This window comes from Vigna unguiculata, chromosome 9, assembly GCF_037176805.1.
Source record: "Vigna unguiculata cultivar grain cowpea cultivar isolate G323 ecotype 2 chromosome 9, ASM3717680v1, whole genome shotgun sequence".
NCBI lineage: Eukaryota > Viridiplantae > Streptophyta > Magnoliopsida > Fabales > Fabaceae > Vigna > Vigna unguiculata.
This window is the reverse complement of record NC_140800.1, coordinates 30,217,429-30,232,352: the sequence shown is the minus strand read 5'-3', so window position 1 is coordinate 30,232,352 and position 14,924 is coordinate 30,217,429. Positions and strand designations below refer to the sequence as shown.

General features: G+C 34.8%; 3 protein-coding genes across 3 annotated transcripts; 2 read left to right on the top strand and 1 right to left on the bottom strand.

Moving 5' to 3' along the window:
- Nucleotides 1-3,082: 3,082 nt before the first annotated feature.
- On the bottom strand, nt 3,083-4,660 carry NDHO (NAD(P)H:plastoquinone dehydrogenase complex subunit O). The gene is made up of 6 exons (XM_028086546.2): nt 4,394-4,660; nt 4,250-4,305; nt 4,101-4,166; nt 3,962-4,003; nt 3,638-3,697; nt 3,083-3,306 (listed from the first exon to the last, which is right to left on the bottom strand). The coding sequence occupies exons 1-6, from the start codon at nt 4,602-4,604 to the stop codon at nt 3,277-3,279; spliced, it is 465 nt and encodes a 154-aa protein (XP_027942347.1). The 5' UTR covers nt 4,605-4,660; the 3' UTR covers nt 3,083-3,276.
- Nucleotides 4,661-4,749: 89 nt separating this feature from the next.
- Nucleotides 4,750-7,979, top strand: ABCI10 (ABC transporter family protein). Its single transcript, XM_028086545.2, has 6 exons — nt 4,750-4,907; nt 5,000-5,171; nt 5,260-5,346; nt 7,112-7,237; nt 7,322-7,444; nt 7,544-7,979. The coding sequence occupies exons 1-6, from the start codon at nt 4,828-4,830 to the stop codon at nt 7,751-7,753; spliced, it is 798 nt and encodes a 265-aa protein (XP_027942346.2). The 5' UTR covers nt 4,750-4,827; the 3' UTR covers nt 7,754-7,979.
- A 1,187-nt stretch (nt 7,980-9,166) lies between these two features.
- GONST1 (golgi nucleotide sugar transporter 1) lies at nt 9,167-14,223 on the top strand. The gene is made up of 8 exons (XM_028047519.2): nt 9,167-9,852; nt 9,959-10,098; nt 10,554-10,683; nt 11,231-11,329; nt 12,820-12,974; nt 13,255-13,371; nt 13,561-13,658; nt 13,779-14,223. The coding sequence occupies exons 1-8, from the start codon at nt 9,622-9,624 to the stop codon at nt 13,835-13,837; spliced, it is 1,029 nt and encodes a 342-aa protein (XP_027903320.2). The 5' UTR covers nt 9,167-9,621; the 3' UTR covers nt 13,838-14,223.
- Nucleotides 14,224-14,924: the final 701 nt, after the last annotated feature.

The window sequence follows — 14,924 nt, the reverse complement described above, 5'->3', positions numbered from 1 at the left end:
TTTACTAAGTAGAAACACTTCTACAACAATTATGTTTAGTGGAAATGAAAGAAATCACAAGAAGGTGGAGAATTCTTAATGGAAAATCCACTGTGTGATCACAACTCCAAGAACACTCTAGAATAGCAGAAAACACTGAAGATGGATGAGAGGAAAGTGGTTTTTTGGTGGTGTAATTGTGATAGCATGAGAGGTGATTGAATGGTATGGTGAATGAATGTTGGTTTCGTGACAGTGTGATTCTAGTATGTGTGAGTGGTTATTGAATGAGGGAATGACACCAAAGATATCAAGTTTCAGCACTTGTAACTGGCTAGTACAATTTACATTAACTAACAGACCCTAACAGTTTGCCAATTGAACTTTTACAAGCTATAGCAGGTCACTTCAGTGGATGTTTGTGTCCATTAGAGCTCCTTTACCCTCTATAACAGGTGGTACATATAACCGTGAAACAGCTCATCAAATGCCTCTAATTCTTCTCTTTCACATGTACCTTTTACGTGTGACTTTTGATCCATCAGAACCCTTTGAATGAACTCTTTGCATTACTAATTATGATTTTTTACACCAACTGAGTCATATAGGGACATATTTACCTCCTAACAACCTCAAATGACTCAACTGGATCTATAAAATGAGTTAGCTTTCGCATAACTCAAGTTATATATGCAACATATTATTGATAAGTTCATCACACATGAAACACAAATTGAATCACTAACACATGAATGAATAATTGAGTAAAAAAAAACAATACCATTCATAAGTTCAAAAGAGCTACATCTAATCCAAACACTTGGAAGTTCAACAACTCATAATGATCTAAACAATTGATCCTAGGAGAAGTTGCACCTTCCTCATGTTTCCTTTAGATTCTAAGAGATTTTACAAGTGAAAAGAGAGAATCTAGAGAGAGAAACTATGATATATTTGAATTCTCCATGATATGAAAAGGGGTTCTATCCCTTAATTTATAGAAAAATCTGGGTTGGTTGTATCTCCAATCATGGTGGCCAAGAATGTGAGCTTTCCTCCCATGGAGGGTTTCCTTGAAACTTTGGTGCATTTCTTGTAGTATGATCACAAAGTTTTCCTCCAATGGTGGGTTTCCTCCGTGGGTTGAGCTCTAATCTTGGTGCTTGAGGTTACTTCATTGTGAAGTTTTCTTCATATGGCTTAATAATCATATCTTCTGCTTGATATGTGGAGGAAAAATTTGAATGTTCTTAATTTAAAGTTGTTCAAGCCCCGATTCTGCAACTCAACCCATTTTGCTCTGTTTCACCAAATATTGTAGAAAATCATGAAAAATACATTAAATTGTTACACATAATCATTTCCAAATGCTTTTGAGTTGAATTAGATGAAAGGGAGTAAAATCCATAAGATATTAAATGAAATCAAACTGGATAAGTGCAAAAATGCATGTGAAAAATAGGTAAAATGAGCACTTATCACTATAATCAAGTTAAATTTTTATAGGCAACAACACTAAACCAAACTATTATGAAAATGTTGCTAATAATGAGAGTTGGAGAAAAGCTACGAATAAAGAACTCACAACGCTTCAAAGAAACACAATTTGGCATAGCTTTAATGACTATTGTGTTAAAAAATGTATTATCCATGAAATAACCCCATCATATTCACTTGAGTCCAATGGAGTAGTTGAGAGAAAGAATATAAATCTTAAAGAAATGATGAATGTCATGCTTATTAGTTCTAGTTCACATGATAACCTTTAGGGAGAAGCTCTTCTTATTGCATGTTTTTTACAAAATAAGACACCTCATAAGAAAATGGATAAAACTTCTTATGAGTTATGGAAAGGTTATCAACCTAATCTTAAATACCTAAGAGTGTGGGGGTGCCTAGCTAAGGTAATGTTACCCGATCCTAAGAAAAGGAAAATAGGCTCTAAAACCTCTATTTCTGGTTCCCTCATGCTCATTTCCCCTTTCCTACTTATTATCCTGTGTATAATTATTTACTCTTTTTAGTGTTCCTTAATAGTTCTGAAATCCTTGGAAAATTTGGAAAGTTCCTATTTTATCCTAGAAGATTTTCGTAATACACCACAGATAAATCCTTAAGAACAATGTATATACACGCCTCAGGAAGTCTACCTTGCTCGTGTTTTCGTCAGTTTTAACAACATATATAGTGGTTAGACACACATCTATTCAATGCATATTGTGCACTTTCTTGCCCATTCTAACTATATTTGTGACACCAATGTTCTATCTAATATTCTTTTTATCTTTCCCCTACACCATACTATGTGAATTTCCTTACATTCATCGGTACATATAATATAATAATTCCGTATCACATGAATTGGTTAAACTCTGTATTTCTCTTCTATGTGGACATTGCCTTTCTCTTCTCTCCTTCTTCCGGTCTCCTTACAACACTAAAATCTCCTATCAAAAACCAATTTGCACTAACACTACTCCTTCTCATAAGCAGTAGTTCATGCGACAATCTCCTCTTTCCTTGCACATCACATTGAGAGTAGGTATTTACTACCATAATAGTTCAATATTTTCATTCAGCACATCCCCTCCTTCATTTCTCAGATGTAAGTGTTCTCTCTCTTTTTTATCTTTCAGTTGCATCTCTATACAAGAATCTGCAAGATTGTATCAGTGTTACCGAGTCTCTTACACTACTGTTATAAGCACTTTACAGTGTTATATCAATTCAAGTTCCAAATATTATTTTATTTCACATAAGCACAAGGTTGAGGCACAACAAGCTCTTATGGACATAGAACATAGCTATTTTACTCGGTGTATAACTTATTATTGAAGAGATTCCTTCAACTTTCTTGACATTGAAATACTTTTTGTATTGCCGCAACGCAACCGATTCTAAAACATTCCGTTTTACAGCTTCATTTTACATGTGCAACTGATGATGGTACTTGCATATCATTCTCAGATCTTATCAACTTGCAGATGATTGGTCTTGCTTTGAATTAGAGGTTTAATCTTAAGAATTGCTCAGCAGAGGATTGCTATTGCTTTTGCTTTGCAGATGACTCCATTTTCTGTTTCTACGTTTTTTATACAAACTCTTGAAATTAAAAAATCCATATGAGAATTTATATTTTTTAAAATTTAAAAGCAGGGAAGCACAGATACACATTTCAAAAGGCTTCGAAATACTCTGCACAGAGTCTGCACTATAGATGGGGTAGAGATTCTTGAATTATATACTCTCTTACAGCGTAAGAAAAAAAGTATCATCAATCCATTAAGCATTTGTGGGTCATAGCCTCTCATAGTCGAGCTTCTCTGACTGCAAATGAAAAAGAAAGAGTGAGGTAACTTGAACTTCAACAAACAGCTAAAATGAAAAGAAGAAAATGTTATGTTTGTAGAGAAATAAAGAAAATTTCAGTCATATTTTATTCATTATATGACTATTTAAGGAAATCAACTGCTATTAAACACAGTACTCATTCAGTGTAATAAATACAAAATAAGACAGGTACAAGTCTAACTCAATTAAACAAGATATTCTTGGCCAAATACTAGTTCGGCTTGATCAGGTTTTTGCTTAAGCTGATCCTGCAAGAAGCTTATATAGTAAGAAATAGTAGTTCAAAATTGAACAAGTTAAACAGTACCTTGATAAGCATGTACGTAGGAAGCCAAGCTGGAGCAGTGGGAATCCCTACCCACGCAATCTATCAATTAAGCACGAGTTTTTCTCAGTATAAAACATTAAAATTCTTGACAATTTCTTCATAATTGGAATCAAGTACATATATCGTGCAATCAATCGATATAGACCCAGGTTTGCTTGATCAACAGAACATCATTGGCATTGCAAAAAGAGAGTTAGTTTTGGTTCTTGCCGTAATCTTACGTTTATCAGAACCTTGTTTCTAAGAAATATTTCTCTATTCTATGCAAATACAATATAGGATAGACAGATGCAAGTTACTTACAAGAGCATATTCTCCTGTTTCAAATATACGCATATCCAGGACCTAGAAGAATTCTCCACAATTGAATTAGTTAAACCGTGATGACATAAAAAAACAGAGCCACCCCATGCAAACTAGTTCGACAAGTTTTGCTTTTTACCTCACCACGGTCTTCATAAATGTAGTCTAATCCTTTGTAATAAGGTGGGTGCCCAACAGAAAGGTACTGAAACATTAAACATGGACATGTCTGTGTTCACAATCGAAACCAAGCCAATAAATAATACGACAAAACAACGTCCTTCTTACATTGATGCTATTGAGATATTTCTCCTTGTCCACCCTCACAATCTGACCTTTCTTCACTGCCCCCGAAAAAAAAAGCAGCAGTAATCAATGAAGAACTTTATTCTCTTAAGAAACACTAGTCAGTTGAATGTTTGCTATACTCACAGGAATAAACTGGTTTCTTGGGAGGCTTAGGAGCAGCACTTGAAGACTGAGCCTTAGATGACGCTTCACTCTTACTCTCCGGGGTGTCTGATTCACCACTCTGTGCTGCACGAATCAGTGGGAAATTAACTCTCTTTGGTCTCAAAATTTGAGGGAAGCGAGGAAGAGAAGGGAAGGTGGTGGTGTAGGATAGAGTTGCAGAGAACGCCATGAAGAGAAACACAATGCCACGCGTCTTGGATCTCCTGTGTAACGTTCTACATATACTGGAGATAAGAGAGGATGTCACACCTTAAAAAGCGTAACTAATGAGAGCGTGCCACGTTGTTAAGAAGAGGACTCAAATGTCCATTCATGAAAAGTTAAGACCAGCTTAGGAATTTCATATCAACGTTAAAACGGTCGCGTGGGAACAATCAACGATAGGGAATGCTATGAATTTCCCTTATCTTACTAGCATCTCCGAACGTGTTGTTGCTCCTCTTCATGCCACAGTTCCCAGTACAATTATCAGGTTCCATCTTTCAGTTGGGCATTTTCTCGAACAGGTTTTGGTGAAGTCTTGTATTTCCTCCTCTTTCTTATTGATTCGATTTTTTTTTTCAGGGGCAATAAGGCGGAGAGTTTTGCAATAGAAGGGCGTAATCTGAGATTCTCATTCACGACAAGGCAAACGCAGGATGTACCTGTTCTTAGGGATTGTTCGATTCGCATTCCTTGCGGCCAGTTTTGGATGCTTCTTGGACCCAATGGGTGTGGAAAATCTACCCTCTTGAAGGTATTATCAAAATTCTGAAGTAAGACTTACTGCTTTGTAGTGCAGTGTTAGTTGTAACTCGTAACGTAACGTTGTGTGTGGTTTGCAGATTTTGGCTGGTCTCTTGACCCCAACTTCAGGAACAGTGAATGTGAATGGACCTAAAAGTTTCGTTTTCCAAAATCCAGATCATCAGGTTCTTATCTTCAGTCTCATTATTATTTTTTTGTGCTTCTTCTTGGTTCATGCTATCTTTCTTTTAACCCAGTGTGGGTTTTTGCCAAACCCAAACGGTTGATAGTCATAAACGCCCGGAATTTGGCTTTCTCTAAGATGATGAGTCTGCTGTTCCAATCTCGAGTCTTTAAACCAGCCAAGTAACTGTGTATGGAAATATTTACGTAGTGTTTCAGCAATTACTTACTTTCTAAGGCTAGGATGAGAGCGTGAGTCACTGCTAAGACACTTGAACATGACTATGAAGTAATACCATAAGGTGCGGTAGCCTCTAACTACGGAATATTCAGGAGTTGCTGACATGCATGTCCTGAGCAGGCAACAGGAACCTCCTGCCTCAGTCGTAGGGACCACCAGATGTTTGTGAAAATGCTGAACAGGCTTTAGTGGACCTCAGGAGGCTCTTCGGCCCAGCAATGATTTGAGTGTGAGGGTTTGTTCTTGGTCAGATTCTATTTGATTATGCTCGCTGTTGTAGACCTAAAACAGAAATTAACAGAAAGGTTAAATCTTTTGTGTCTATGTAGGTTAGATATTTTCACTTTACATTTGAAAAGGAAATTCATTGGACTTGTTTTCTATGGGAGTGGGGATATGAGCTAAAATGTTGATTTTGGATTATAAAAATTCAAATTCAAAGATGGAAACCTCATCAAATTAATTCAGAGTCACACTGATGTTATAAGGGAGGAGAAAAGTAGTTTCAATGTTTCTTTCTTCAGTTACCTTGCTACTATTGCTATGCTGTTTACTGACTTCATTTATTATATGTTACGATATAATATTTTCAAGTAATCTTTTGATGGAAGAATTAAGAATAAGTTAACAGCTCAAACTGTAGTTAACCTGCCCTCAGACTGTTTTTCTTTCTTTCTTTTTCTTTTGGGATAAACGACCTTAGACTAATGTTTAAGCAAATTTTGAGGCATTTTCCAACCACTCCGTGTGCCTTAACTTTTTCCAAGAACACGCCCAGAATGGGGGAATGACTGTTACAGTTTCCATAGTACTTATTGTTATTGCCGCTGTCCTGACCTCTACTAGTACCCTGTCAGAATTCTAGATTTGAGATTTGATTGTTTTTTCTTCATTGTTTGTTCTATAGAAGCATAGCTTCTTTTTCCCTTGCATCCAGATTGGTAAAGAATGATGGTTGACTTTTTCGTTCTATTTTTCTTGTTAACCAAATGTATAGCTTTCGTAGACTGTAGACATATTTATGAAATACTTATGCAAAAATTACTTACTTTGCCTCAACAAATTAAAGTCTTAATACAAGCAGCCTCCTCCACCAAGGTATTTGTTTGGGTGTGGGGGGAAAGGAGGTGGACACCAACCACATCGGACAGCATGTTTAAGTTTTGCCATTTGTCAGATCTTTTCCAAATATTCCTTTTTATGTTTTCCTTGATTTCAGAGCATGGCGAATTTGCTTGATTTCTTTGTTCGTTACAATAACAGGTGCCTGTTGTCATAGTGCCATCTAATAAATTTTAATAATTTGGTTGTGCATACTTGTTAATATCTTTCTATCCAATCTGCTGTTGAATATTTTCTCAATGTTTGCAATTCAGATACAACGATTGTGATAAAAAAAAATAAAAATCACAAAATATAAAAGTAAAACACCTGAATTTGTTATCAATCTACTGAAAATTTGCAGCCCGAATCCTTATGATGTGTATGATCGGACTGCCAACTGAGTGGCTTTATATTTGTTGCAGGTGGTGCTGCCTACTGTAGATGCTGATGTTGCATTTGGTCTTGGTAAGATCGATTTGACTCACGATGAAGTCAGGTCGAGGGTGTCGAGAGCTTTGCATGCTGTAGGCCTGTCTGACTACATGAAGGTAATAGGGACAGCAACCTTGAACATTCATAACAAAAGTGTAAACTATATAATGAATCAACTTTCCTTTTGCTGCAATATTCAGAGATCTGTCCAAACTCTGAGTGGTGGTCAGAAGCAGAGGGTTGCCATTGCTGGTGCTCTAGCAGAAGCTTGTAAAGTTCTGTTGTTGGATGAGCTCACCACATTCTTAGATGAAACTGACCAGGTAATCCATAAATTGTGATGTTCATATTAGTTATTGTGAAAGTTGTGTTGTAAGACCAACACTTTATAATAAATATATGGCTTGCACTTTTCATTTAAGGTCGGGGTTATCAAAGCTGTCAGGAACTCTGTGGATACCTCTGCAGAAGTTACGGCATTATGGGTCACCCATCGTTTGGAAGAACTAGAGTATGCAGATGGTGCCATCTACATGGAGGATGGCAAAGTTGTCATGCGTGGAGATGCAGCTAGCATTAGGAGTTTCATTGAAGCCAGACAATCTGCTTATATAAACCAGATTAATTCTTAAATAAGTCTTCTTTGTTTCTGAGAACGTTTCCCATTAGTCATTGAAACTAAATTAACATGATTAGGAGGCAACATACATCACAGTATCTCATCTTATGTTGTGCTTTTAAAAAAAATTCAAATAAGGAGAGCAATTTTAAAATACTTTTCTTTTTTTGTAGTTCAAATTCTTGTATATGAATACGATGCTGAAGAATTACTCCAATCTTATTTTTTGCTAGTTGTAATTCCGTTGAAATTTATCTATTCAAGACTTCTTTTGTTTTGAAACAAGGAGGGATTTCAAAATATTGTAAGAGTTCAATACAATTTAGTTCTATAGTCTTGACTTTAACTAGGTCAATGGAGATAATAATTGAGACACTTAAGATACCAAAATTCCAGAATTTATTTCATTCTGTCAATCCTAACTGGTCACAATGCATCTAGAGCAACATTTATGCTTGAGCACGTTACATGGGTATTTATTTTATCACAATGATTTATATCTTGAGGGGGTGACTCATCTCATCTGCAGGCTGCTACGATTGCTAGGTCGCCATATTAATATCATAGAGTTAGGAAAACTATGTCGACATTTTTAATGCTTTTAGTTGAAGCGTAACAGAAACATTGGGAAAATTCCACTACCATAAAAGCACGTTTTGGTCTACGATAAGCTAGTGGATACTTGCTGATACTTCTGATTTTGAATATTCTGGTTTTGTTTCGTTTTTGGGGTCAAACACAAAAACATCTTAGAATTCTAAAGTGGCAACTAACCTTCGCCTTGGTTTTTTTCGGTACATCGCATTTTCTTCGTTGGTACTTATCTAACCCTTATCATACCTGCCATAGGTCAACTACACAACAAGTTGCGTAATTTTCTGATGTGATTGCCGACGAATAAAAAATATTTTCCCTGTTGATTTATCTTTTAACATTAGTTCGCTGGGAATGGTTTTATCGTTAGTTTAGAAAGTTAAATGGTAATGATGAAACAAACAAACACACACAAAATCAATATCCTTATTATATTATAACTAGCCTCTTTTATAAAATAAATATTTATCCAGATAAAAAAAGTTCAGTACTTGTTTTTATAAGTAGTTAAAATTAATCAAGCAATTTTCATTTTCTCCTAAGTTTGACTTAACTACAATCTCTTTAGTCTAATAACCATGATTTATGCATTAATTGTTACACTAATAATAAACTAAAAGGGAGTCTTTATTAGACTGGCAAAATAATTATTATTAAAATTAACAAAGTAATTAAATATCAATAGATATGGTGATCATGGTTTTAAGCTTGCAATATTTTACATTACTTAGGCTAATAATGGTAGCAGCAATAGCCGTGGAAAATGGGACAAATGAACTGACATCATTCAAAAAACAAAAGCAAGCCTAAGACTTTAGGACATTTAATTCAAAGCTATCACAAACCAAGCAACAGGGTATCTTTGCCATCCACGGTTCATGCGAATTGCAAAAGGACAAAACACAACAAAAAATCAATGCGACGATCCTTCTTCAAATGCGACGAAGTTTCCACTTTCAAAATTCCCAACCCCTCTTTGTTCTCTCCGTACATCAACGCCGTTTCTGGCTCCTTTAATCCCCAAATTTCATCATTTATTTTTCAGCGCTTCTTTGCCTTCCTTTGAATCCAATCCTTGCCTATAAAACCATTACAGTGATTATCCCTGATGGGTTTTTCTCGTCGATCATAATCATATCTGGGTTTGTTAAAAAGGTTTTTCCTTTCCACGTGTCTCCTTACTTGTCGATCCTGAGCTCCATAGCTTGAACACTGTGGTACTGTGAAGTTTTTTTTTTTTTTTTATTCGCCGTTGGGTCAATTCAGCTTAAGGCATAACTGGATCACATGAAAATGATGTCTTCATCTCCCAATGAAGAACAACTTGACGTAGAAAATTCCAAGTTGGACAAAGACAAAGAAAGAACTCCAAGAAGTGCGAGGGTAGTCAAAGTCCACAATCAGGCCTTATTGTCTGGACTTGCATATTGTTTTTCCTCCTGTGGCATGATATTGGTTAACAAGTTTGTACTTTCCAGCTATGATTTCAATGCTGGGATATCCTTGATGTTGTACCAGGTATTTGTTTTTGTGTCCTTGGAACCATTTACCCCTTTGTGTTTAGGATAATGATGTAGAAATTACTTGAGCTGGATTGATTCTCACAAATTTTGTGTGGATGCAGAATTTGATTTCAGTTGTTATTGTTTCCGTTTTGAGTATTCTGGGTTTAGTTTCAACTGAGCCGCTGACATGGAGATTGATTAAGGTCTGGTTGCCTGTGAATGTTATATTTGTTGGAATGCTCGTCACAAGTATGTTTAGGTAGGCAGTCTTCAACTTGGTGGCTCTTGTAATGTTTTGGTTCTCGCTTTCATTAGATTATATTATATCGAGTGTTTTACATAAGGGGGTTGCTTGTCATAGATGCTTTGTAACTAGTTTTTTTACCATTCAATTTTATGTGTTGTGTAAGCCTTTTTTTTTTTTAAATCATTGTGTAATGCTAGGAGTGAAAAAAAAAAAAAAAACAATTGCAGAATGTACTGATGGATCCTGTTTAAATGAGTAATCATGAAATGGAAACATTGTTCATAAATTCAGGGAAGAACTATTCTTATTTGAGGAGCATGGAGTTATAAACTTGTTCTAACTTTTTTATCGTTAAACATGTGATCTTAACATTTATCATCTGTACCAGTGTCAATATATAAACTGAAATTTGTCACTCTCTCTTGTTTGCTTGTGGCTATTTACTTATCCTTTTGTGTTATGTGCAGTTTGAAATACATTAATGTAGCCATGGTGACAGTCCTGAAGAATGTTACTAATGTCATAACTGCCCTTGGTGAAATGTACTTGTTCAAGAAGCACCACGATGGCAGAGTCTGGGCAGCTCTATTTCTAATGGTATGTTGACGAGCTTGACATTTGAATCTTGCTTAACTGTTCGAGGCCCTGACTGTGATCTAGAATAACGAATTCACACATTGTACCTTTACATATGAATCTTGCAATCCCTTTATTTTTCCTGCATCTCCTACAATCACTACTCTTACCAACATATTTAATTGTTTTATTATATTTATCCAAGGATGTAGTCACTATGTGGGAAGAAGTTACTTGTCTAATTATAACCAAATGGCAACATATTCATATAGTAGCCAGGCTCTCCAAAAATTCCATGCCATATTCTGGAAAGTGTAGTTGCTCGACTGTCACAGCTTATGTGGGGATTACTTTGCAGGGGTCTATCTTCCTACCAATAATGCATTTGTTACTGTGTGGCTTGTCTGTTTTGATTTCATTCTTACTATAAACATCTTTTATTTTGTTGAACTTGTATAGCTGTTAACTGTTTAGACTCTCTTGAAACTATGCATTATTTGGATCGTTAACAAGCATAACAAGTTTTAGATATAAAACAGCCTGAAAGAATATCCTTTTTCCCTTGCAGATCATTTCAGCAATAACTGGAGGACTCACTGATCTCTCTTTTAATGCAATTGGCTATGCTTGGCAGACACTAAACTGTTTCTTAACGGCATCATATTCTGTGAGTACTTATGTTTTGTGATTTTAAGCTTCATTGGTACAATAAGTTTCATTTTCTTATTTCCACTTTGGTTACCTTTCCATTACTGCCTGAAAATGTTTTAAATGAAAGTTCAACTGAATACTGGAAGATGTAAGTTTATAATTTTTAGTATTTAACTTGAGAGCTACGATATTATTCTAATATCATTGTATGTGCATAAATTCAATCATGTCTGTCTTGCTAAAGTCTATCATTGTTTGGTTATCATCACTGTGTTAGATAACCTATTAGTTAATTTAGTTAGTTACAATCAGTGAAGGGCACTTGTGTAGAATAGAAAAGAGGAGAGGATCTCTGATCATTTATGAGAGATCTGGAGACTTTGGGCATTAGGAGGTGCAAACCCTTAAAGTTCTGCAGTGCAATGTTGTAACCAGAGGAGGCTTTCCTATTATTTGTATTAAGATATCAGGTTTCTATCTCATTGCAATGTTCTTATGACTCTTTCAGCCCCATTTCATATTTCTGATTGTTTCTATTAGAGTCAAGTGCGAGTTGGAGTCCCACATGAGATAAAAATATGCAAGAAGAGAGCATATAGGAGAAAACACCCACAAACCTATTTGTCTTAAGGTTTAGGTTTAGGATTGAAGGTGGTGACATACTTCCTTATATGGGTTTGCTCATAACTTATATGTTCCAAATCTTCTTGGTGTCTCCTGTAAAAAAAACTCAACAAAGTAGTATCAAAGCTGTTAATTTTTGGTGGTTGGCTCAGATAGTACCAATGTGGGTTGGATGAAGAATGTTTTCGCTCGAAAGAGGAGTATAATCAATGTGAAAGGGATTCACATTTGAGAAATAGTGTGTTGGAGTCAAGTGTGAATTAAAGTCCCACATGAGGTAAAAATATGCAAAATAAGCAACGTAAAATGAAAAAAGGTCCACAAGTCTATTATCTTACAATTTTGGAGTTGAAGGTGATGTCATGATTCCTTTTATGGGTTTGCTCATAACTTATGTATTCCAAATCTCCTTGGGGTCTTTTTTCAAAAAACCCAACAATTTCAACAATGATCTAAACATATGCCGTAAAATTATCTCCACTTCTCTCCGTACTAAGGACTGGCTAGACTTGGTTGAAAGCAAAAAAAAAAATTAAATGACATATTATATATGAATTGATATAGTTCATCACAGATGAATTGAATTGAGTAGTTTAGTACATCAGACTTTCCAACATGAAGAGAAATTACTCATCACCTATTCCTGGTGAGAGAACTGACTCAATACTTTTCAGTTTGACCTGTTGCTTGCTTTTTGTGGAGTTTCTTGAATCATAATACTCAATTACTTCTACATATACATGGAGGAGGTTTAATTTGGTTTTTGGTATAAAAGGACTATATACTATCATAGAAAGTGTGTACGTAGCACCATAGATAGCACTGAATTAAATTTAGCTTAGTCAAGTTTGCTTATCGGTTGTTTTGATTTTATCGGTGCAGCTGACTCTCCGTAGGGTCATGGATACAGCAAAGCAAGTTACCAAATCTGGAAATTTAAATGAGTTTTCGATGGTCTTGTTGAACAACACCCTTTCTTTGCCTTTGGGATTTTTCCTGATTGTTGTTTTCAATGAGGTGGATTATCTCTTAAGCACGTGAGTTATATTTCCTATACTTTTGTGATTTTTCTCAATATTATGTGCATGACACGCTTCATTTCCTGTAAGAAGGTTATTGATCTCATAGGTTAAAATGTAACGTCTCAATCTTCCTTTTTGCTATTTATTTTCTTTATAGAACCACAGATCTGGAATCTCAAAAGGGTCTTTTTATGTCATAAATTGTTTAGTTTATGTCTGACAACAGATCTAAAAAGATTCTCACTATGTCTTTCTTTTTCTAATATCATACAAAATTATGTGTTTGAATTTACAGGCCACTTCTGAGATTGCCTAGCTTTTGGTTGGTGATGACCTTTAGTGGAATTTTGGGCCTAGCAATCAGCTTTACATCCATGTGGTTTCTTCATCAGACTGGAGCTACAACTTACAGGTGAGCTCCGTCATTATTTTGTGATGACTAAATATTGAGCTATGCACCTTGGTTATAACTGAGTTATAGATTCTTGTTGGAACAATAGTTTTTCTTAAATCTAGATTCTAGTCTTTAATGTTATGCAGTACCAGAAAATGTCATTATTTTAATTTTGTTGCACATATCTGACTAGTTTACCATCTGTAGTCTCGTAGGTTCACTAAACAAGATACCACTTTCAGTTGCTGGCATCCTTCTGTTCAAAGTTCCTACTAGTTTGGAGAACTCTGCTAGCATTTTCTTTGGTTAGTTCTTTAAATTTACTGAACTTGAAGTGTTTCTATTATCATTGTCACCATAAAGTGCATTAGCTTGCGTTTGTATTACATTTTGTTTCATCACTAAAGGTAGCAATGCAATTGCAGGTCTTCTGGCAGGAGTATTTTTTGCTAGAGCCAAAATCCGAGAGAGATCTCAATCCTAAAGAACAGTTAAGGCCTACGTGATTATTAATGTTTACACAAGAAGGAATTATTCCCAACTGAGAAATTTGATTTCTTGGTTAAGTTGGAGATGCACTTGAAGCCTGTGTAGTGTTGTCAGAGATATTTCAGATTGACTCTCCCACCCTTTATGTATCCATTTTGGGGATGTTTCAGATTCCTTCTCCAAGGGACAGTTTTTGGATCTTTTGAGGAAGGATCTGCTTGGATTGATTGCATTGGCTCACATTGGAGCAAAATTTGCCACTAATTTGTATCATGTCACTTCATTATTCCCATGTATCATCCATATTATGATTTGTTTGATATGAAAACTAACATTGAAATGAGAAAACAAAAGTTGATCTTGCCTTTGGGGCAAGGGTAATACTTTGTCTCCATTTTACTTGTTAATTGATTTTATCTCTATTTATTGAAAGGAAAGTTTTTATTTGTTTGATATTTTATAATGACTTAAAAGCAATAAAAAGAAAAAACCGCTTAGCGCAAAAAGAAAATCTTTAAGTGAAAATAGTGAATAATAACTTGTTTTAGATTTAAGTGATACGAGAAACAAAGATATGAAGACAATTTTTTTTAATTTGATTTATTTATCCATGATTTAAATTTAGATATTCATATTTGAAACTAAGACATTGAATTGATTTAATTTATTTGAAATTATAAAGAATAATGAAATTATTAAGTTTTAACCTAGTTTGGATAAACCGGACAAAATAGAAAAGAAAAAAAAATTAGAGTAAAAAATGAAAATATTTAAATATAATGAAGGAAAATTAAGAAATAAAAGAAATAGATAACCAATCAATTTGTAAGTAAAGATGATTAATTTAAAAGAGTTGTAAAAGGGTCGTAATTCATTTAATCTTGCAATCCGAACAAAGTAAACATAGATTTCAGACATGTTATGATAAATTATTCTGCAAACATTTGTGGAAAATTAAAATAGAAAAGGTAAAATTCTACAAATAAATGTTCTTAAAAATTAGATAAAAGAATTTCTAAAAATTAATTTATATACAAACTAAATTAATATATTCTTTTTATAAATACCGTTTAAATTTGTCC

What these genes read in the sequence shown, in the direction of transcription:
- NDHO (XM_028086546.2), bottom strand. Translation starts at nt 4,604, where the DNA reads ATGGCGTTCTCTGCAACTCTATCCTACACCACCACCTTCCCTTCTCTT. An exon ending in CAAGAAACCAGTTTATTCCT is followed by an intron (nt 4,306 to 4,393) that starts GTGAGTATAGCA and finishes TTTCGGGGGCAG; the next exon opens with TGAAGAAAGGTCAGATTGTG. An exon ending in CTACGTACATGCTTATCAAG is followed by an intron (nt 3,307 to 3,637) that starts GTACTGTTTAAC and finishes TTTCATTTGCAG; the next exon opens with TCAGAGAAGCTCGACTATGA.
- ABCI10 (XM_028086545.2), top strand. Translation starts at nt 4,828, where the DNA reads ATGAATTTCCCTTATCTTACTAGCATCTCCGAACGTGTTGTTGCTCCT. An exon ending in TCCAAAATCCAGATCATCAG is followed by an intron (nt 5,347 to 7,111) that starts GTTCTTATCTTC and finishes TATTTGTTGCAG; the next exon opens with GTGGTGCTGCCTACTGTAGA. An exon ending in GCCTGTCTGACTACATGAAG is followed by an intron (nt 7,238 to 7,321) that starts GTAATAGGGACA and finishes TGCAATATTCAG; the next exon opens with AGATCTGTCCAAACTCTGAG.
- GONST1 (XM_028047519.2), top strand. Translation starts at nt 9,622, where the DNA reads ATGAAAATGATGTCTTCATCTCCCAATGAAGAACAACTTGACGTAGAA. An exon ending in GGGCAGCTCTATTTCTAATG is followed by an intron (nt 10,684 to 11,230) that starts GTATGTTGACGA and finishes TTTCCCTTGCAG; the next exon opens with ATCATTTCAGCAATAACTGG. An exon ending in ACTGGAGCTACAACTTACAG is followed by an intron (nt 13,372 to 13,560) that starts GTGAGCTCCGTC and finishes TACCATCTGTAG; the next exon opens with TCTCGTAGGTTCACTAAACA.